Source organism: Sebastes umbrosus, chromosome 6 (assembly GCF_015220745.1).
Source record: "Sebastes umbrosus isolate fSebUmb1 chromosome 6, fSebUmb1.pri, whole genome shotgun sequence".
In the NCBI taxonomy this organism is placed as follows: domain Eukaryota; kingdom Metazoa; phylum Chordata; class Actinopteri; order Perciformes; family Sebastidae; genus Sebastes; species Sebastes umbrosus.
In genome coordinates this window covers 7,036,272-7,059,068 of record NC_051274.1, presented here as the reverse complement: position 1 = coordinate 7,059,068, position 22,797 = coordinate 7,036,272, and the positions used below count along the sequence as shown (strand labels likewise).

At 39.3% G+C, this 22,797-nt stretch overlaps 1 protein-coding gene across 1 annotated transcript in view; it reads right to left on the bottom strand.

Moving 5' to 3' along the window:
* The window catches only part of foxp3b (forkhead box P3b), a 32,322-nt gene that overhangs the window by 3,550 nt on the left and 5,975 nt on the right, over nucleotides 1–22,797 (bottom strand). Inside the window, exons 2-10 of the mRNA XM_037774076.1 lie at nucleotides 21,134–21,286; nucleotides 13,845–13,855; nucleotides 13,436–13,570; nucleotides 4,383–4,473; nucleotides 3,822–3,996; nucleotides 1,712–1,804; nucleotides 877–964; nucleotides 335–409; nucleotides 18–168 (exon numbers count right to left, since the gene is read on the bottom strand). Of these exons, the coding sequence (XP_037630004.1) occupies nucleotides 18–168; nucleotides 335–409; nucleotides 877–964; nucleotides 1,712–1,804; nucleotides 3,822–3,996; nucleotides 4,383–4,473; nucleotides 13,436–13,570; nucleotides 13,845–13,855; nucleotides 21,134–21,286 (972 nt within the window). The remainder of the gene's footprint in view (nucleotides 1–17; nucleotides 169–334; nucleotides 410–876; nucleotides 965–1,711; nucleotides 1,805–3,821; nucleotides 3,997–4,382; nucleotides 4,474–13,435; nucleotides 13,571–13,844; nucleotides 13,856–21,133; nucleotides 21,287–22,797) is intronic.

Sequence of the window (22,797 nt, the reverse complement as noted above, 5' to 3'; positions counted from 1 at the left end):
CCGTAGAACTGTGTTACCTGGCAAAAGGTGGGCAGAAGCAGCAGCTCTGTAGCCGTGCTGTGCCAACTCCTCCAGATGTTTCATGCCCCACTGTTGCATCCTGTCTCCGTCTGTTACCTGAGGCTGGGGCAGGAACAGAGGAAGGCTGTACGGCCACTCGGAAGCTGCCTTCAGCATGCAATGATAGAGGTGGACATTAACAGACATGTTTCATTTGCTTTCTTTCCAGGTAGAAAATAATTCATAGAATTCTGGCTAAATATTTCTAATTCTTAATCAGGCAAATTAAGCTGAAAGAAACAGTGAAAGCCAAGAGCGATTAGAACCAACATACCAAATCAGTGTGTTTGTGTTCAGAGAGGTGCAGATGAAGTTGCATCGCAATGAGTTTCTGTTTTTCCAGGATGAGCTGAAAGAAGAGAATGCCCATGGTTAGATTTACATCAAATTGTGAGACCCAAACAGAGTTTGTCAGTCATTAGTTAAAGTAAGCAATAATGAGACACCTAACAGAAATGTGGCTTTCGATTGGCCAACGCAGCACATTGTCAAAAGATGTTGAATTGCAGTCTGGCAAAACTTGAGCCAGGTTCAACTTTTTTGCCTGACGACACTGTGTTGGCACTGACTGGCCTCATTCAAATGAATAAGAGGGCTGCGTTGTTTTTCAAACATGGCTAAAGTCAGCCTGAAAGCTGCTTTATTTGTTTTCATATTTACAGTTTCTTACTTAAAGGGCATTTATTTACACAGTAATTGAGGTGTTTAAACCCATGATCTAGTGGTGGGATGATAGCTTACACTATGCTTTTTGACAACTGTGAAACAAGCATTTGTAATCTAGTTGTAGACCTTCTAGGTTTCTGTAGTTCCCACCTGACTCTCCAGGCACTGAACGATATCTTGCTGGACCTTCCACTGAGCAATGCTTCTGTCACCATGACTGTGTTCAGAATGGAGATGCCTAGAACACAAATAAGATGAGGTTAATGATCCAGTGATTTTAGGAAATACACTTCAAACCCAAAATCAGACGAGAAGCCCTTATCTCTTTGTGTCCAGTACAGAGACTGGTCCGATGTAGTGTTGAAGTCCTTTACCCCCCCATTGATTTGTGTGTCTCCTTAACTTAACCAGAACCCAACTGTAGCCCCAAACTTAACTGGTCAGCTCTGCCATGCAAATACAAGACACTTGCTGTCGAAGGAAAAGTTTAGTTCCCTCTGCCATAGTGGTTCTGAATTCCAAAGCCTGCTAATAAATTAATCTTTTTTTTGTCTGCATTTATGTCTGTGATGGAACTGGATTATATGTGATTTATGTACCGTTCTGTGTATCTATGTTTTGGAGGCACACATAATGCACACTCTGTGTGATGTATTGTCCCCACTGACAGCAATAAATCACCACAGAGGGCAGCAATCATTTAAAGATTTTTTTTTTTTTTTACAATTCATTCATGTAGTTTTGGGTAGCCTTATATTTCATGTTTTTACTGCAAGAATCACTTTGGTCTTATTCATGGTATATGGAGTACATACAGAGCTAAAACTTGGCAACCTCACTATGGAGACAGGACTTCTGAGATGCTTTGTGCAGTTACTGGGCCATCACATAAACTCAATTACAAAATTCTACACATTTTCAATAAAGCCAAGCTTAGCACAAACACTGGGAGCTACATGAATGAAGTATTCAGCAGTGTACTTACTTTAAGAAACTAGGGAAATCTTCAGACACGACATCACAGCCAGGCCAGCGGCAGAGGCCACTAACGAACAGAGCACTGGTCCCCTCAGGGATGCTGGCGGGAACAGAAATGTCTCAGTGATATCATGTATATAACACAAGTACTTTCAGACTTTAAAGGGGTAACTTTGGTATTTTTCAACCTGAACTCTATTTCCCCATGTTTTTGTGTCTAAGTGACTAATGGGGACAACAATTTTTTTCATTGTTCCAGTATTGAGAGAGAACGCTGTAACCAATAGCCACAAAAGAAGCTGTGAGGGCAAGTGAGCAGCATCAATGTAACGTTACGTCCACTAAAAGTGCTTGTTTTTGCAACTGACAGGCTCAAATTGTTATTATAAATCTCTGACAACATTATGGAAAGGACCCTATAGAGAAATAAAATGTTTTTCTACCTTTCGCTTGATCCGGTCTGTTTGTTATTGTGTCCAAGTCCCGCTCAATGACTGCTCACATTGTCAAAATCGTCTAAATATTCAGCCATGACACTGAAAATCATTTAGATAACACTAAGCTACACTTACGCTGGCACTCGCGTTTCCACCATGGAGGTATTCCGGCAACACGTCACCTCGCCAGATTTCACAACGAGACTTGTCCTTGAGCGAGACTCTTTCCATAATGTCAGACACTTAAAATAACAATCAGAGCCTGTCATGGCAAAAACAAACACTTTTAGTGAACGTAAATGACGATGCCAGCTTGCCCCAATAGCACCACATTGCAGCCTGTGAGCAGCTCTCCCTCAGTACTGAACCAATTTCAGAAATTGTTGTCCCTATTGATCAGTTAGACACAAAAACACAGGGAAATAGGGTCCAGGTTGAAAAATACCAAAGTTACCGTTTAAGTGCGGTTTATAGCTTCCATGTGTTTGAAGCCATGGATGGAAAATGGTGCAGTGTTCCCCCCAGGCTGAGAGTAACTAAAGTTTAAGTATCTCCTGTTCTTGTACCCAACATTGAAAGAGTTTTTAATTCATTGCTCAATCTGGGTTCAACTGCCTGACCTAGGTTGGAGGGTGTAGATATTATAGAACACAATGTCACTCATTTATCCTTCCATTCATCCATCTATTCATTTCCCCCTCGCTTATCTGGGTCTGGGTTGCAGTGCCAGCAAGCTGGAAAAGGTGTCATCTCCCTAGCCACATTCCCCATCTATTCCTGGATGATCTCAATATGTTCCCAGGTCAGGTGGGATAGGTGATCTCTCCAGCATGTTAAGGGTCTGCAGTGGGGCCTCCTACAAGTTCAAAGTCCCCAGAAAACCTCCACAGGGAGGCGCTCAGGAGGGACCTCAACTGACTCATTTCGATACAAATTGTTCTCCTCTTAGCTTCTTCTGGATCTCTTTCAATCTCTAAGGGTGAGCTGAACCACCCTGCAAAGGAAACTCAGTTGAATGCTTGTATCTGTGATCTCATTCATGACCATAGCTGAGGGTTGGAATGTAGATCGACCATTAAATCGGGAACGCAACTCAGTGTCCACATTACTGCTGACACCAATCCACCTGTCAAGCTATAACATTCAATCTTGCCCTCACTAGTGAACGAGACCCCAAGATACTGTGCTTCTTCTTGGGGTAGTGACAAAACACCATTTTCCAGCAGGGTACAGTTGCCAGCACTAATCTCCGCCCCCCTAATGCCACAGAAAGTCACCAAAGTGGACACTCTTTGCGTCTCTGTTGCACCTTAAGGTTCTCTCCATGAAAATCACAAACAGAATCAGTAACAAGGCACAACCTTGATGAGGCCCAATGCCCACTAAGATAGTGTTTGACTTCCTGATGAGATTGTGGCGATAGCAATACCCCCCCCCTCCAACCAGAAACCCTAACGGACATGAGCTGCTCCGCTGTTCCACGACCACAATAGAATCTGCATGAATTTAACCTCGCCAAATAAGGGAACTTTAATTATATATGATAAAGATATATTTCAGTTTTTCTTCACAGCATATTTTTAGCCAACTCATTAATTAGATGGCAACCGATCTTACTTTCTTATGGTGTATTGAATCATTTGCATAATTTGTCATTCAGTGTAAATGTGAGAAAGTCACCCGTCGTGAAGCCTGGCCTCGATGGAGCTCTGCTTTGGACCGTCTCTCCTCAAGGGCAGGAAGTGAAGACTTTGCCTGGGAGAGGAGCCCATGTGTGGTGAAGACGACTCGGGGAGACAGACTGCATCCACCTCCTCCTTGCAAATGGAGACAGTTGCACTGTTTTCTGGATGCACTGGGGGAAGAAACCATAGATTTGAGGCTTTTGATCTGATGTAAATACATACAAGAAAGAATACTACCACTGTCGATGCTGAGTCTTAAAATCTTATTCAGTTGATTTATTCATTTACAGTAATCGTCTTCAAAAACATATTTTTATATATTTGTTGAAATTCTCATTACATCTCGACAGCAATCTATAAGTCAAATGCTCTGAAAAAAATAAATAAAAAATGATATATATGGCTGTCGCAGGACTGTAATAATTTGGGCCGAATGTAATGGGCTACCTGCTTGTCTACCTCCCTGCCTGCCTGCGCAATATTGATCTAAAATGATTGTCATGTAGAACGATGACGTTGCTGTTGTGAAACTCAGGAAACTGAAATGTTTGCGTACCATGATGTCGTCTGGAAGCTGTTTGGGAAACCTGACGCAGCACTGATGGTCTCTGTTGCTTCTGCCTATTGCCTTCCATACTGCTCCAACACTAGAAGGAAAAAACACCAATGTCAACAAACATAGTATGTAGTATGCAAACAACAGCAAAATATACAGAATGCCAAAAATAACCAGATGTCGTACTGATTTGGAAAAAATCTCCAGTAGCCAATGCATCGGAAATGGCCTACCTCACCTACTATATCCCACAATACAAAGTGCTGGAACGGCACAGTCTATGGTCACAACAACAGTGGCCAAAAACGGCAAGTGTTTTACATTTTTTCGTAGCGATTTCATCACTAAATTCACTTCTGAGAATTTTTGAGGCGAGAAATCAAACTTGTAGATTTCGAATATTGGTAGTTTTACGTAAATCAAAGGCGAATCGAGAATGTGCTGCAATGTTTTTGGAGTTTCGAAGCTCCACAAACTGCTGCGACAGCAAGCCAGTGCCTGCCGTGGTTGCTACGTAGCCAGCCGGGCAGTCACTCTCACTGACCCCGCTATGAGCTGGCTTGAGATCTCTCAAGCCAGCTGGTCTCGTAGACGAGAGGCTTTTATTTCCCTGTTGACGGATGGTTTGTTTAAGTATCACAACACCAGTTGTTCCATAAGTTCCATAATCACCTCCGGGCGGCGAGTCAGGCTCACAGACGGTGGCGAGGGAAGAGGTGAGGGGAAGAGCAGCCTCTGACGGGGGGCAGAGAGACTTGCTGATACAACATTACTTTTTTAAGATTATTTTTTGCCTTTATTTGATGCGATAGTTTTGAAAGTGGGAGAGAGGGGATGGCATGCAGCAAAGGGCCGTGGGTCTGACTCGATCCCTGACTCTTGGTACATGGGACGTCCGCTCTACCAAGCAAGCTACCGGGGCGCCCCACATGAAACTTTTTTTTAACATTACTCTAATATTTTTAGGGATATCATTCCACTGTTTTGTTGCTGTAACTGACAAAGCTGATGCATTACAGTACATTTTGTCAAGTAATGTTTTATATTTGCATTCTCCCCTCGTCGATGATCCTGTTTTTGTCTACTTCACCATGAGCTGTTAGAATAAATAGTTTAAGGGGGAGCCTCGGTTACACTCCCAAGCCGAAGCACACACAGGCACCACCGACTCGGTGGGCTGCTGTCAGTGGCAGCACCGGGTAGTGTGGGCGGAGGAGCCCCGGTAGTTGCACTGCTGTAAAACCCCACATACTCTGCATTCCCGTTTAAACTAAGTTGTTTAAAGGACCCATATTGTAAAAAGTAAGATTTTCATATATTTTATATTATAAAGCAGGTTTTAGTGCTATATAAATACTGTGAAAGTAATGAAATGCTCAATATACAGAGAAATACACACAACTCATTTTCAGAAATTGTGTGTTTGAAACTAGCCGTCAGGATTTCTGTCTATTTGTGATGTCACAAATATACAATATTTAGACCATTACACAGTTTTAAACGTAAACATTCTAAATGTGTCTCAGTTTATTTCCTGTTGCAGTGTATGCAAATGACATCAGCTGACAGGAAGTAAACATGGACCCAAACTGTTGCTTAGCAACGCAATTTCGTTGAAATGCACTAAAACGGAGCGTTTCAGACACAGGGGTAAATACAGGTATATTCAGACAGACAGAATGAGGGAAATAAAGTTTTTTTTTTAACATTACAGCATGTAAACATGTTCTAGTAGAAACACAAAATACAAGTATGAACCTGAAAATTAGTATAATATGGGACCTTTAAGGGGTAGTGGAGCTAAACCATGCAGTATCTTATTAAGTAAGATATTACCAATTGGTAATTGGTCATAAACCAAGAAAATTCAAAGCTCAATAAATTGTATTTTTGGATAATATTGCAATAATGGTACAAGTTTGTTTTTTTGTCCAGTGCTTTAAGCTTGTTTAAAGGATAAACCCTGGCCTATCATTCTGCCAAAATATATCAAGTAGAATGCGATATCTTGTGTGCGCCTCATCTTACAACAAACCCATTTTAAACATCTTTTAAGCCTCGTCCTGAAAAGATTGGTTTCACCTGAGATCCATCTCTTGGACTATATTCATGAGGAGAACTGACTCTAAGAAAATTGCAAACATTTCTCATGACACACACACACACACACACACACACACACTGAAATGTATTATACATGCATGTTATTTTTATCTGCAATATGCAGCCTGGTCCAGGGCCTGTCACTAACACGGAATGTTTGCAAACTCCTGCCGACTTCCTAAATAGATCTGGTATTGTTTTTGTGCATATGAGAAGCATTTGGCTGAAAATGTATATGGTCAGAATATATGCAGAGTCAACCAATGCAGATATTGATTCATATTTGATCAGTGCTGTCTAGTTTGGTTGGAGTTTGCAAGTGATTGACAGCTGCTCAGAGACAGCAGACTCCAGCTCGGCTCTGATTGGTTGTTTTCCTCCGGTCTGTGAAATCTTGCAGATGCCATTAGGAGCACCGGAGGACATGGTTTAAATCATATTTGCTCTATTTCTACCCACTGCTGCTTTAAGTCTGTTATTTGTTCTTTTATGTGTGAAACTGATATGCTGCTGTCTTGGCCAGTATTCCCTTGGAAAACAGATTTTAAATCCTAATGGAATGAGGAATGAGGAATGAGTTAGAACGCGATATCAGAGCTGTGTGGTTATCTGAGAATAATGCACACCCTCCAGCCAATCAGCATCCAGGATAAACAACAGCCATGTTCAGATTAAAGTCTTTAGTGGTTCAAAACATTTCCTGTACCAGATCTTCTGATAGAGAGGCTGTGGTTGTTCACAGGTGCACAGACACACAGACACACATACATGCATGTGCACATGCACACACACACAAACATACACACACACACACACACACACACACGCACACACACACACACACACACACACACAATGATAACATCACCATAGCTGTATACAGAGTGAGTGGGAGATGAAGCTGCTCCACTTTTGTGCAGCACAGTGACATGTCACCTGTAACCACAGGGACTTGTGTTTGAGGATGCCTAGATGGTATTTCCAAATCAGATGGTATCTTTCCTGGAGTAGTACTTCGCTATAGTATGTGATACTCAGCTTTATCAGTTGCACAAAGCTGTCAAATTCTTCATTCTTTAACTTTAAGTGATGCATATGCATATATATATATACAGTATGTTTATGTATAGCTGCACTTTGCACACTGTAAAATCTCCATTACATAAGTGAAAAGAAGATAAAATAATACTAATCAATTTATCAGTATTATCAGCAAAATGTTAAAAAGTAATTGTACAGGCATAATGGCCACTGCCATGCGTGGGATTATTATCAATTATACATTGAAGCCAATGTTCTACTATTGTAGCTGGCCGAGGTGAATCTAATTTAAACTATTTTATATATTTTACAGCTCATTATGGACTTTAAAATTTGAATCCACAAAGTATTAGACGTATTAAGTTGCATAAAATAAAAATTCTCAAGTACCCTAATACCTAAAAATTGTAGTTAAGTACAGTGCTGTGGTAAATGCAGTTATTGTCCACCACTGTCTTTTCATGTAGGTGTAGTGTCACTATGGAGTTTCTCATCACTAGTAGCACTATGGAGAATAACACAAGCCGAGACTTGACAAACATTCCTGCCGATTGTTCTTGCTAATCCGCTGATTGTTAGTTAGTGGTGGTAACATGTCAGAAAAATCAATGTGACTAATGTGCGATATATTCAACAGTTTATGGTTTTGGCGGGAGTTACATACTGGAAGTATTTCTTGGTGAACAACAGCCAGGTGCTGTGACTTTCTTGGGTCTTGTCCTCACAATGAGGTTGCCAAGTTTGGTATCATCATGCCTGTACAGAAACCGAAACCTGCGCTTACTGACTGTATGGCAAACTCAAACATCCTCCAAAATTAAATAACTAAATAACTTCCCTTTAAAACGACAGATACTCTAGAAGCATTATCTGATCTGACACTGTTATAAAAAAAAACGTAATCAGTTTCATGATGTGACCACTACCAAGCGACATCCTGTGTGCTAAAAGCTGCAGTTCATCGAATGACCACTCGAGGCAGAAATAAACATGTTCACATCCTGGTACAAAACTCCCACAAAAACCACAATTTTTTTCACATCTCTGTTTGTGTACAGTGTTTTGATCTCTGGACAGAGCCAGGCTAGCTGTTTCCATTTCAAGTCTTTATGCTAAGCTAGGCTAACCACATCCTGATTTCGGCTCTAAATTTGACATGAGACAGATATCCATCTGATCATCATCTCACTTGCAGAAAGTTTCACAATGTGACCACTACCAAACGACATCCTCCGGGACTGAAACATGAAGCCAATGCAGAAGTGCCAAAAGCAGTTCATCGAATGGCCACTTGAGGCTGGCTCCAAAAGCGAGTCAATCCCCATAGACCCCCCATGATAAAATGCCCAAATTTACAGCAGAAATAAACAGCCTGGTACAAAATGTAACTCCCACAAAAATCACAATTGTTTTTTTGTTTTTTTTTACATCTCTGTTTGTGTACAGTGTTTTGATCTCTGGACAGAGCCAGGCTAGCTGTTTACATTTCAAGTCTTTATGCTAAGCTAGGCTAACCACGTCCTGACTTCGGCTCTATATTTAACACGAGACAGATATCCATCTGAACATCTTGCTCGCAGACAGAAAGAAAGCAAATAAGCAGATTTCCCAAAATGCTGAACTATTCTTTTAAATAAAGGATCTGAATTATTTTTCCACTGACAGCTACATGACAAGGGTTACTGCAGTCTTTACCTTCCGTACCTCATTCTACATTTTTTGTTAGTTGTTAAGTTGTCTAACTTTCTATGATTAAATTAGTCATTTTCACTTTTTAGTGAGAATGACAGTCCTAGTATCCAACCAGCCCCTGGATACGTAATATCTACTTGCACGTCTTTGCCTTCATCTTCTCCCATATTGTAAAAGCATGCAGCGGTTAATCCTGTTAACCATTAAGCCCTCAGAAGCTCATATGAAAGCTAATGACATGACATATCTCTCTATGAAGCAACAATTATTGCCATTGTGTAAATAACATATCATATCAAGTTTTAGAGCGGGCTCCTTTCTTTCAGCTTTGACTGTCACATCAGAGATTTCTTTAAGGCGGTAGGGAAGTGCGCATCTATACAGTAAACCAAACAGCCAACATGCAAATGCACACCCACAGAATTCAGTAGAAAGTGAGAGCGCCCAGCATTGTTTGTGGCTTCTTACTGTCATCTCTCATTCTGGCTTTCTTTCTCGACTTTACCTCCCAGAGAAGAAGCCCATCAAAGTCTGTGTGTCTGTTTTGTCAAAGTGAGGAGAGCTTTAGTTACAACACTCCATACTCAAAGTGATCTGATGCGATGGTTGATATTTGGTTGGTATTTCCGCGAGTCAACATTCGTCAGCCACAAATGACTTTGAATAAGTATTTTCTGTTTGGATTTTGAAATCAGCCACATTACAGTGTGGAAAGTTGCAGATGCCTCATACTGCTACTACTATGATGTGCGGTTTTATTACTCACATGCTCCCATATTTCAACTCACACATCCCAATCGCATTGATACTTACAAAAAATAAATGTGTAGGAGACTCTTGTTTTCAGGTCTTTGAACTAAAATAACCCAACCGAGTGTTCAAGGGTTAATTGACATCGTTGTCACGTCATATTTGCCTCCAATAGTACAGGTCATACTACTTACATATAAATGTAGATATAATCAAATAAATGAACTCTCCGTTTATTCAATTCAATTTAAAGTGGCTTTATTGGCATGAAAGTTTAAAAAAAAAATGTTGCCAAAGCATTATTTATTAATATTTAATTTGTGTTTACATAAATTGCACCTAATTTGCAGTGTTTTAATCCAAGTTTTACCTACATTAGTATAGCTTTCAGTGTGATAGCAGTCCACATTACCATGTATTGGCAATGTGTTTGGTGTTTCGATTCAGGTCTGCATCGTGCAATCCGGTAAACAAGCTAATGAAAGGTAACCCAACCAAAGACTTATCAGGGAAAAACACTGAAGTGTTTTTATATTTTGTTTTCCTTATTTATTTTAGATATCTTCTATTATTTTGTTTGAAGTTGAACTCTTCTAGAATGCGACATTTTGGAAAATATTATCTGTGATTGCAGATTTGAATGTCTTATTGTTAAATAAAACAAAAGGCATGACTTGGTTGCCTCACACAGACTGTGAACACAAAGTAGGAGTACTTGGTTTCATCATATTCGATGGTGCCTCTTTTAATCAAGTCTGATGTAATTCTTATGCTGACTTTAATTAAGTTGGTTGGACTCAATCTATTGGCTTTTTCATGTTGGCTCTACTCAGTTTTTAGTCTTACAGTTACTGTATATTAGGTTTCCTTTCTCAAAATACCAAGAGGTTCTCTAAACATAAAAAAATGGTTGACATATTTTATTTTAGTTCAGTTTTTTTAGATCAAAGTAACTGTTTTACAGTGTAGTTTAACAGTAACACTGTAATGCGTATACCATATATAAACAACTTTTTTTTTATGTGTGGTCACAAAATGAATTATCAGCATTGAAATAGCAATAAAGAATTAAATCTTGAATGTTATTTTTTTCGGTTTGTTTAAGAAGATGGAGCATGGAGACTATATTATCAGAGTCCTGCAGGCCTGCAACAAACATGTCAGATCTGTGGGCCAAGTACCAAATTTGAATTGGGCTAATCTGAATTGGTTTTAAACCTAAATTTAATTCAATTATATACATTTTTTATCATGACAAATTTCAGTTTTTCAAAATTCTGATGAATCTTTCTGCAACAGTGTCTCCATCTTGATAAATTGATGGAGAAATATATCCAGGACTTTCTTACTCTATCCCTGACAAAGCCTGATACATTATGTAGGCTATGTAGTATATCATGGATAATAGAGTATAGTTCAGGTTAACCAAACCAAACTGATCTTGTTAGCAGTAAAGAGATAGTATAGGTCCAACTGCGGTCGCCTACTTAAACAGGTTCATTATCTCAAGATCACACTTTAGTAATCTCTTTGTTTTGGTATAGGTTTCTGTGCATCACAGCTATCAGAGTGGGTTTCATCGTTCCCCTCCACCCTCAGACTAAGAGGCACCGCTGCAGATCAAAACGTTTAAAATGACAGGAGGGAAATGGAAAAAGAAAAAAGCCTACACAGAATGTTATTGTCACGACACCTTTAGTTATCTCTAAAAAAGATCACAAGATGTGCTGATATCCTCCTCATCATTACATTAGGACAGTCATACTTTTAGAGAAACATGAACACCACAACATCGTCATTGGTTATCTGGAGAAAATTATATAATTATGTTGCAATCTTGAGCTAAAAAATGACAAAGTGTCAACTGCAGCTGTAATCAGCTTCTGTAGTATTTACATGTCCAACCTCATGGCTGACTAGACTTGAGCTTTAAAGAGAAACGTCTTCACTAGATTATTTTTTCAAACTCCTGTTTCCAAAATTAATGTTATTTTGTGGAGAAGTATTTTAGTAAATTTTTTGGTGTGTGTTTGCATTTCCTGCTACATGTTATTCACAACCCCAGTGAAAATTAAGCTTTCAAACAAAACTGGACAGAGAATAATAACTTTGTTTATAACCAAATATTTGGTGAATAGCGTGCTTGTGGGATCTTCAGTTTCTGAAACCCCCACCCCCACACACACAAGTCTCTAGCAGAACAGCGGGTGTTCAGACCGAAACATTCCTGCATTAAAGCAATGCGAGGGGCTGCGTTGGTGAGACATGAAATTTGTGTTCTTTCACACGCGCCCTAAGGTGGTCTGAAGATGACTTTCGAAACCAGACAATCCAACAAGCACTGTCTTGTAACTGAAAGACACCTGGGCCTGTAAGGAGCATTTAGTTTAATTATAAATGTACAGAGAATATGATGGAATACTTTATAGGAAAATATGACAGATTTTGTCTTTATTTCAATATGCAGGTTAAGACTGGTATTGGACAGGATAAAGTCCGTCTACAGTCTTCATATTTCAGTGCTCCCCAATATTTCTCACTGCCAGTTAAGACAAAGACAGTGACCAATTTAAATAATTTTCAGAGGCCTGAAGCTCTATCGTTATCCAATAATTTAGAGGCAGGTCAGAAAAAACACACCTCGTTCTGTATATATTAATTTCTGTTGCAACTCTTTCTGGGGGTTATAGGTTGAGAACCGCTCTCATGTTCATTATCAGTATTATTTATTATGTCTTTCAAATCTGAGATGTCAGCGACGAATTGGACTTTATATTTGAAGACCCTGATGATGGTGGTATGCCGGATGCTCCTTGCCAATAGGCAGATGTGATGTTGAGGTAAAAATGTATTTTATGTATTGACGTTAGACGTAAACATATTTGGTAATGTATAAAATATGATCATTTATGATCAAATTCACTTTGGCAGATGAATATGTTTTAAATAAATTAGCTTTTTTTTTGGCGAGTGTTCTCATATAATCTGACAAAGTGGCGTCCTTTTAATGTTTCCTGCATTCACTACAATTTTACGTGCAGCTGAACAATCAAATCAAATGTTTTATGTTTATTCAGAGATTCTCAAAAGATATTTTGCTAATGAATTTAAACAAAAAAATGCAGCTTTAATTTCACTGTACTGAGCATAATAGATCGACTTCATAATTGCCAGTTTGGTTTAATCTTAATTATCGCTAAAAAGTGACTTTTGGTTCTCTCAACCAATGAGGCCTGTTGTTTTTGTCACTCTGAATACTTTTGTGCGTGTTGTTAGTATATTCATGATTTGAAATATTTGGACATTTACGACTACACACAGGCCACATTCACAAGGAATGCTCTGACTGAACACATAAACTAATCCTACACATACATATTCTCAGTCTTTTCCCTTTTGTACACTCTGTAATGATCCCAGTCAGATGATTTGAAGTTTTGGTGTAAAACAGTAAGATTTGTGCTTACCGTATCACCTCCGTGTAGAAACCTCCTCTTTGCCTCTGAGATACTTAGAAATGATTCAGAGAGGGAGTTATTCCACAGGAAATATGGTTTTCGGCAATTGTGACAGACGAACGCGGTCTGAAGAGGACTGCACGACTGCGTGATATAGGTTGGAAACACACAAAAAAAGTAAAAGAAAAAAAAAATAAAAATAGAGGAAAGTGTACTACACCATAAAATCTAAACCATATATCATGTGTGCATTTTTGAAAAGTTTGCATTTATAGTTTTAGCTTCAGCTCAGCTGTTTGAAAGAAAAAGTTATTAAATTTAAATTTCAAAAATATTTTATCATCTTACTATCTTTATTTAAATAATGTGTGTAGTACTTGATGTTAGTACTGACACTAGAATGAAGTCATACACTCACCTGATAGCAGTCTCAGAGAAAGAGGGCACATAGAAGCTGCGAGACAGACATCCATTCAGTTTATATACCCGCAACAGGAGAAGCTGAGCTGTTCCTCAGCAAATCACAACACAACAAGAAACTACAACAGCAACCTTTACACTTTCCAACAACAGCCTGAAAAAAATATGTTTTGTTGCTGTAAGCTGTTTTATACTTGAGCAAAAAGAACAAACAGGCCGCCTTTGTGCCCCAGCAAAATAACGGCTTTTTCCACACGTTTAACCTCCTTCTGTCCTTAAGTGCTTTCATCAGCTACAAGTAAACAGGTTGATTATTTTATGAGTTCAGTGTACCTGCATCAGGGATACATGAATCCTAACACATCTTTCGATACATTCCAGATCTGTTAGAAGTGATTGTATATACTTTCCAAAATGACATTAAAATGATGTTGTTGATCTTTCTGATCAAACGGGATTTCTTTGAAGCGTGAATGAAAGAAAATGTGCTTCTAATGAAAAAGGAGTTCTCTGCTGCTTTTCAAATAACAAAGATGCATTTTTCTTCATTTTGATCAATTACGTTTGTCCTGCCTTCAAGAATCCATCGACTAACATTCACTTCTGTATTCAAAACAACGTGTAGAGAGTTGAAACTAGCCTGGAGTTATAGGCAAAAACATATTCATTTAGCGTTACTGCTATGGTCCTTTATTTAAAGTGTTGGTTCACTAAAATCACTAACATATTTCTGAACTTAATTTTAGCAGTAAATACTGTACATGTTTCCTCACTACCCCAGTAAAGTAGAGGTGAATGGAAATTGCATTTATGGTGTGCAAACCTGTCAGTTTGTTTTCTCAGAAATACTGTTACTCAGGGTACAGTAATCCACAGAGCTTATTGTGAATAGTTTGATGTTAACAGAAAAAAAAGTGTGAGTCTGTAGACAGTGAGGTCTTTATCCAGAGTAATTAGGATATGCTAAGTGTGGGGCTGATATCAAGTGTCAAAAGAGGATATCTCTAAACTTGTGTGTGTGTGTGTGTGTGTGTGTGTGTGTGTGTTCTTGTACAGCTATCTTTGTGAGGACCAATTTGAGTTTTAGACCATCAGAGTGAGGTCCTCACCCTCGGACAGACCTTCAAAGGCCTGTTTGGGGGTTCAGACTTGGTTTTAAGGTTCAGGTTAGAATTTGGTTTAGGTTTAGGGTAATGGTTGGGGTCAGGCATTTCGTTGTGATGGGTAAGGTTAGGGTAAGGGGTCAGCAACCTTTACTATCAAAAGAGCCTTTTTTGGATCCAAAAAAAAAATGAAAGAACTCTGTCTGGAGCTGCAAAACATATTTGAGCCTCGTAATGAAGTTAACACAATCTATTAAGTCTAATGCAGTCAGAACCCAAGTCCAAATGAGAGGCAGGACATTGAAGAAACATCTCAGGAGATTTGGCTAGAAGCTCCTGCTGGCTATTGGGCAAATGCAGTGTGCTTGTTCTGAAAATGTCTTTCAAATATATTATTAAATATATTGTTGTTGTTGAATCTGTCCACGCACTATAAAATTACTCAAAATCTTTTCTTTTTTTGGGATGTGGAGTCCATAGCTAGCCTATTGAGCTATAAAGATTCGGCAAAATTAGAGGATAAAGCGCCGGGCCGAAGACATACATAGGCTATGACTTATATTTTAGTTGATGGAAATTATGACAATTTTTATTCGGTGTATAGGCTACATATTTTTTATTTTTTTTACAATTGGAGAATGTAAGAAAAACATTAGGCCTATAATAATGATGTAATCAAATTACATTTCTGTTGCTAATATGAAAAACATACATTGGGCACTATTTGTAGTAAGTGTAACAAAGTGATTGAAATAAAGTCAGTGAGGTTTAAAGTGAGAAAACGGTTAGATTTTAGATTTACCATTTAAATTCATGTTAAATATTTACTGTCGATCTACATATATTTAAATGACATTACATGTTACATTTACTAATGTCTTATTGGTATAAAAACGTTTTTCAGGAGATATGTTTGCTGTCCTGTGATGGTAAGCTGGTTGTGTAAATATGTGTCCAACATAGGAATACTGACCTTGCTTCCTTTTTTTGACTTCACTTTTGACTCTCATATTTTCATAGATCCGAGGATGTCCAACAGTTTCCTGAGCGCTGCTGTTTTTGTCAGCAGAGTCCTTGTGATTTTGAGTTGGTCTACTTGTTAATGGGAGATCAGTACAACAATAACAACACTTTTATCCAGGAGACCGCTGTTTGTGTCCCGTGCGTTACGTTTCACTTTCACTTTACAATCAGCTGATCGTTTGTGTCCCGTGTACATCAAGTCACATTTTCAGTCATTTTAAGCTCAACCGTGTTGCTTTTTTCCTAAACTTAACTAAGTGGTTTTGTTGCTTAATCCTAAATAAGGGGTTTTGTTTAACAACATTAAGCACGTGTTTGCTGTGACCGAAAGTGACTCCGAGGCATCAGTATGTGATGAGTTGCGATGAGAACGTGTTGCAATACCAGGACCCTGAAACTGAAGCAGCAAAATGGAATTCCACCCTCATTTGTTTGATTACCAAATGTCTAATGTAAAACAGTATTTTCCTGTGTTTTTGCATGTTGAAGTCTATTTCCTGCAGGTATACTTTGAATTACTACTAGCTTTTTCCAAAGCATAACTTCCTCTTGATGGGCTTTTTCTACCTTCCATTCATTTCAAGCTGAATGTGAACGTGAATGTGTTTGTCTTAGGTTCTGATGAATTGTCAAACATAAGTGATGCACATGTGTGCGGGAAACTGCATAATCTTTCGTGTAAGGGCAATACTGTATTTTACTGTGTGAATTGTTTTCTCGTGGGAATATCAACAGTGTGAGAAAAGCTTTGATGACTTACTTACTTTCTGATCCCACTGAGCATATGATGAAAAGGTGACGATTCTCTATTGATTTCGCTGACAAGGTTCTGGAGACTTGCATGTGTACTGTAAATGATGTTACCCTCTCAGCGTTTGTGATTCAGACTGAAAATCATATTGTCGATATGCCAATGATTCACTCCTTCCTTGACAAAGGGTGTTGGATGTGAGGGCTTACTCAGCGGATTCAGCGATGAGTGTTTGTTTCATTAGAGGCCGAATTCTACCAGTGCCGGTGACATTTTATAGTGAAACTCCTGAATTCTGAATTTCAAAGAAAAGCTTTTTGTCATCTTTCTCTTTATAGTATATTTATTCCATCTGCGGTTTAAATATGGTAAAAAGATTTACTCATTTATGGAATTACTTGACCAAAGTGTATGAATACAAAAACTCTCGACTCACTACAGAACTACTCTCTTCTTGGTTTTCCAATTGCAGAATGTCTTTTAGAAACTTCGTGCCAAATCAACGTCCGATCTGAGTTTGGCATGGATAAGACTGAAACACTCTTTTTACACTCATGTGCCAGTTTATTAGGTCCAACTAGTTAAAAACTAATATGCTTTAATACAACAGTCCTGCAGTAAATCCTCCCTTCATGAGGGTTCTAATGTTCAGTTTGTGTTGAGACTGTTTTAGAGAGCTGTTGATTCAACTTTATGTCCACTTTGAAGGCTGCAGTTTGTGGTGCTGTTGAACTATATTGAGTTATACTGAACTGTGTTTCTATTATTATATCCACTACATTTATATCAATGAGGATAGATAAAATAATACTTCTCTGGCGTTATGTTGCTTCACAACCCAAAAACTTCCTCCATATGTGTAACACTTAAGATAGCCAAACCTAATTGACCAATAAACCATCAGTGTCTTAACTTATTTTTCACAAAGACCTTTAAAGTTTGTGGGTTTTTTGTGTTCAATATACCAGTCAAATGTAGATGAATTTGTACCCACAGCAGTTGGTAATGGGACTTTCCCAGTGAAATTGCTTTTTCTTTTTTGCGCATGCAAGAGCTGTGCGGGGCACGTGGGTGTGCATCCAGGACACCCTAATTGAAGATCAAATTATGAGCATGGTATTTTAGGCCCTACTAATTCAATTCAAAATCAATTTATTTTTATATAGCGTCAAATCATAACAGAAGTTAGGGGCTAAGGTAGGGCGCACCAGCTACAACCTTGCCTAGGGCACCAAATTGGTCAGGGCCGGCTCTGCTCCTGTGGACTGTGTGGACACACACGGCACTGTCTGCACTCAGCAGCTCCTCATCCCTCTGTATGTGTGTGTGTAGACCAGAGCAAGAGCAGAAGGATTTTGGGTGGAGCGAAGAGCGGATTTTTCAAAAAGCTGGAGCACCGCATTAACCCCTATTCCATCCCGCTCAAAAAAACATACCGTTGTTCGGACCGGGTTGCCGACCTTTGGACCTGTACCTTTAGAAGCCAGTAGCCAGTCGGAGGTCTCCGGTCTGGTTGAAAGTCCTGTGTTTGTTGGACCCATCCACCTCCACTCCCACCCACCATAAGCCTTTCTGTCTTTCTCACTTTTTATTTTATGTCACTAGCTCTGAGCGTAGCATATTGCAGTCAATACAGACTACATGGCGTACAAATGACATGCCAAACGCAAGAACGGCATTCTTATTGCATGCAAAATGACTTGCACTTACTGTGTCATTCATACGCCATTTAGTACGACCTGGCTGGGCACAGATCCATCCATTGACTTCTGCTTATCCAGGGCCAGGTCGCGGGGGGCAGCAGGCTTAGCAGGGTATTTCAGACGTCCCTCTCTCCAGCAACGTTTTCTAGCTCTTCCTGGGGGACCCAGAGGCTGTTTTGTGTCATGACACCTGACAAATCAGTCAACTCAGGGGAGTGGGCAGATTCTAAGGTCTGGACCCAAAGAAACTAAAGCTGCCTCAGTATATCACATACTTTCTCAAATTGAAAACTACAGTTCATCAGAACAGTTCCCACAACTGACTAATAGCTGGTTCACACCACGCGACAAAAGCCCCGGCAGATCAGAGGTAAATCGGCGTTCGAGCACCATGTGTGAGCTGCTCAAAGACGCGAGCCGCAAGGCTCGCATGCAGACGCAAGCCGATACCTCGAAGACACATTCCAGATATCGAGCATGCTAAATATCAGCCAATGAGAGTGCAAGACACGGATTGAGGATAAACCTGGGGTGAGGGCGGGGATCGTCTGAAACAATAGGAACTTACTGTATGTGTTGCATTGGCAACACGGAGCAAAGTTGTTGTTGCACCTAGAGGAATAAATAGTAAAAAAGAGTGTGAGAACCGGTGGACACAGGCTTATCGGCAACAACATCAGCAGTGTGTCTCGCATTCAGTTTCACACCACTTACCACGTATTTCTTGCGTGTGTTTTCGTGACAAAACGTAGTTTGGAGGCATCATCGGGTGAAAGATCTTGTAGTGTGTGACCGCCTGTCTCCATTCAATCATGTAGTGTGAAAACCACGATGACTTCAAGACTCACAATTACAAGACAGCAAGTTGTGTAGTGTGAACAGTACAGAGTTCTGATGACTTCGAAAGTCTTGTAGTGGGAACTTGGCATGACTCTTGATGCCACACCAGTAAAACTGAAATTGGACAGACCATATAAATGGAATGAATTACAAAGGCACATCCTGTTTGAATTATTTTGAACATTTTTAGAGATGTGTGTGATTGTTTCTGATGCTGGCTGTGTTTCTATTGTGTGTCTTATCTTTTATTTCCCCCGCTGTAATCAGGTACCTCTTGCAAAAGAAATCTTGATCTCAATGACACTACCTGATTAAATCAAGGTCATAATGAAGACCCAAGTTGAAGTAAACCATAGTTTTCTTTAAACCTGCCTGATCGTCTGACTGCTCGTGTTTCTTGCACCGACTTCTTTATAGCAATGTCACCATGTTCACAGATCTCAGCAATTAACATGAAACAATGAAACAGTGATCTTGTCAGTAAAGTACTGAAGCAACTGTACTTAGTTATTTTCCACCTCAGCTTTCATGTTCTGAATGTATTACTGTCTGTGTGCTGTGCATTTTTAGTGTCATATCAGACAGAATTTACCTACACCAGCAGTGATGAGTCAGTAGAAAGTACAATTACCAGTTTTTAAGCTTTCTATAAAGTCTTTGTTTTTAGACTAGATGCTTTTCTCATTTTTGTTTGAAATTCCTCAGAAATATTATTTCCTGGTGTCACAATGAGTGTTCTGTGTAAACTCATTATCTCAGCCATATTCAGTATGAACAACCTCAAATGGTACACCATTACATTTTTGAAAGGAAGTATTAACAAGCAGTAAGCGGGGGGGAAGCCCAGTAACATGCTGTATGACATTTTAACAGGTGTAAACAGCTTGTTCTGAGGTTATTTTTTGTGTTGCCAAAGGTCATCTCATCAGAATGCCACCGAGACACAGCGGAAGCCTGAGTCCTTTCGAATCTCGACTTCTTTTAGAAAGTTTTGCCATTATTATTATTAAGCTTGTCGAGCTGTTTTTTCATTCTCAGATGTCAGATGTGTTTTTTGTGCACCTATTTTTTCTGTTTGTGAGATGTTTTGCTACTGTTACAACAGCTACAAATAAAATAAAATAAAACCATGCACATCAGATGCAGGTTAAAACTCAAACAAACATAACAGTTGTAGAGAATTTAATGGAGTTATGCGCTCTCTGAAATCCATTATTTCCTCAGGCATCCGTTTCCAAATGCTTTCACTCTGTTTTTGTAGCAAAGTTTCAATATGCAAAATTTCTGACGCAAAGAACCAAACTGACTGAACCAAATTCTTGCCTTTGAACAGAAAATGCTGTCCTTACAGTACATACAAAGTGCAAAACACATGCTCAGAATGCACACAACTAATTTCAGCACAAGTTCAATGCTTATTACTATTAAGCATCACTGAAGTAATGCAATATGTGTCTATTTCACCGTGTCGTGGTGAGCAGGATTACAACGTAATTGCTAATTTGGTCCACTGCAGTCTGATGGAACTTCAGATTGTTCAATAGGACACTATAACAAAGGTTGGACAGCTGTTGTCCCTTCCCACCTTGTATTCACACACCCCTGGTTCGAAGCTCCGATTAGCATCATAGCGAGGCTACCTACCGTTAAGTGCCAATCGGAGGTCTCCGGTCTGGTTGAAAGTCCTGTGTTTGTCAGACCCATCCAACTCCACTCAAGCAAAGCCTTTCTGTCTTTCTCACTTTTTATTTTACGTCACTAGCTCTGAGTGTAGCATATTGCGGTCAATACATACTACATGGCGTACAAATGACATGCCAAAAGCAAGAACGGCATTCTTATTGCATGCAAAATGATTTGCACTTACATACGCCATTTAATACGACCTGGTTGGGCACATATCCATCCATTGACTTCTGCTTATCCGGGGACGGGTCGTGGGGGGCAGCAGGCTTAGCAGGGTTCCTCTCCCCAGCAATGTTTTCCGGCTCTTCCTGGGGGATCCCGAGGTGTTCCCAGGCTAGACGAGGTACATAACCTCTCTAGCGTGTTCTGGGTCTACCCCGGGACCTCTTTGGACATGAAAACCTCTAAAGGGAGACTTCCAGGAGGCATCCTCATCAGATGTCCAAATGTGACTTAATTCATTAATTCATTAAATTTGACTATGGAGATATTCTGTTGCGGTTTACCACTGTGGCCTGCGTTTTACTGCAGAAGATAGGACACTACAACAAAGGTTGGACAGCTGTTGTCCCTTCCCACCCTTACATTCACTCACCCCGACGCTGCCGCTGCCTCTTCTGCTTTCTCTGCCTCTATTTTTTTTCTGCAAAAACACCAGGTAACAATGTGACTTCAGACTGATCAGAAGTTTTGTACATTTGCATGTTTTCACACAGTGAATGAGCAACAGAAGTGTAAAAAGAAAAAAAGCTGAGTGAGAACAAATTTCAGTTTTTCACTTTTCAAACCTCTTCACACAGTCAGCACATCAGAAATCAATGTGGATTGCTTTTCATTGCTTTGACACAAAAGGACCACATCTTTTCAACTGTACCACCAAAACCTCTGTGTATTTTCACTCCATTTTGCATGTGTTTACATACTATTGTAAAAACTGTTATAACACAAATTTACTGTAAATTAGACTTCTATTTGTAAAAATAAATTTAATAAAAAATTCATAAACTCCTGATTGGGACAAACGGGGGAAGTGGGGCAGGCCCCAGGAGGTTTTGTAATTGTATGAGACGATGTGGTGTTTCACCATCTCTTCCTGTCACTAACTGGTTTACAGCTCATCCCGAGATGGAGCCAGTTTTACTTATGACCCTATTCTCCATTCCTCAACCTCATAGAGGAATTCTTTTCCTCATGGAGGAGGAAAGTTTATGATCACCAGCCACATGATTAGATGTCCCTCTTGGACCCAATGAACGCTGGAAGACTGGACATATCTGTAGAAGATTGACAAGCACTGTTGTATTTCTATATCTGTATCTGTCCTATACATGTATGTATGTATAGTGAATATGTACAAAGTTTCACTTTGTGCACTTGAAATTACTCAAAAATGGAAAAACAATAACACATATGCATATTGCTTTAATGTCAATATTCTGTAAAGTTTGCACAATCGGTACATTAAAGAAGCGAACCTCTCTTTAAACATGAAATAATGAAATAAAGATACTTCAAAGACAATATCGATGCATATTATTAGTGTTTTTTTTATTTAGGTCATCCTAAAATTACGTTCCCATACAATGAAACTGCATTGTGAATTACGTTTCAAGGAAACAGCCTATTTTGTCGATTACGTTCGTTTTTGACCTGTCACAAATAAGTTTCATGATAGTCCGTGGAGGTTTATGTACGGAGGAGGTTGGGTTTACTCTGTTTTGATGAAAATGAGTTGCTATTCGACAGCATTATTTGATAATGATCATTTTATTTCAAAATGCTACAATGAAAATTAGTACTGAACAATGTTGTGATGCTCAGATAAAAATTACTGCGTGATGTGTT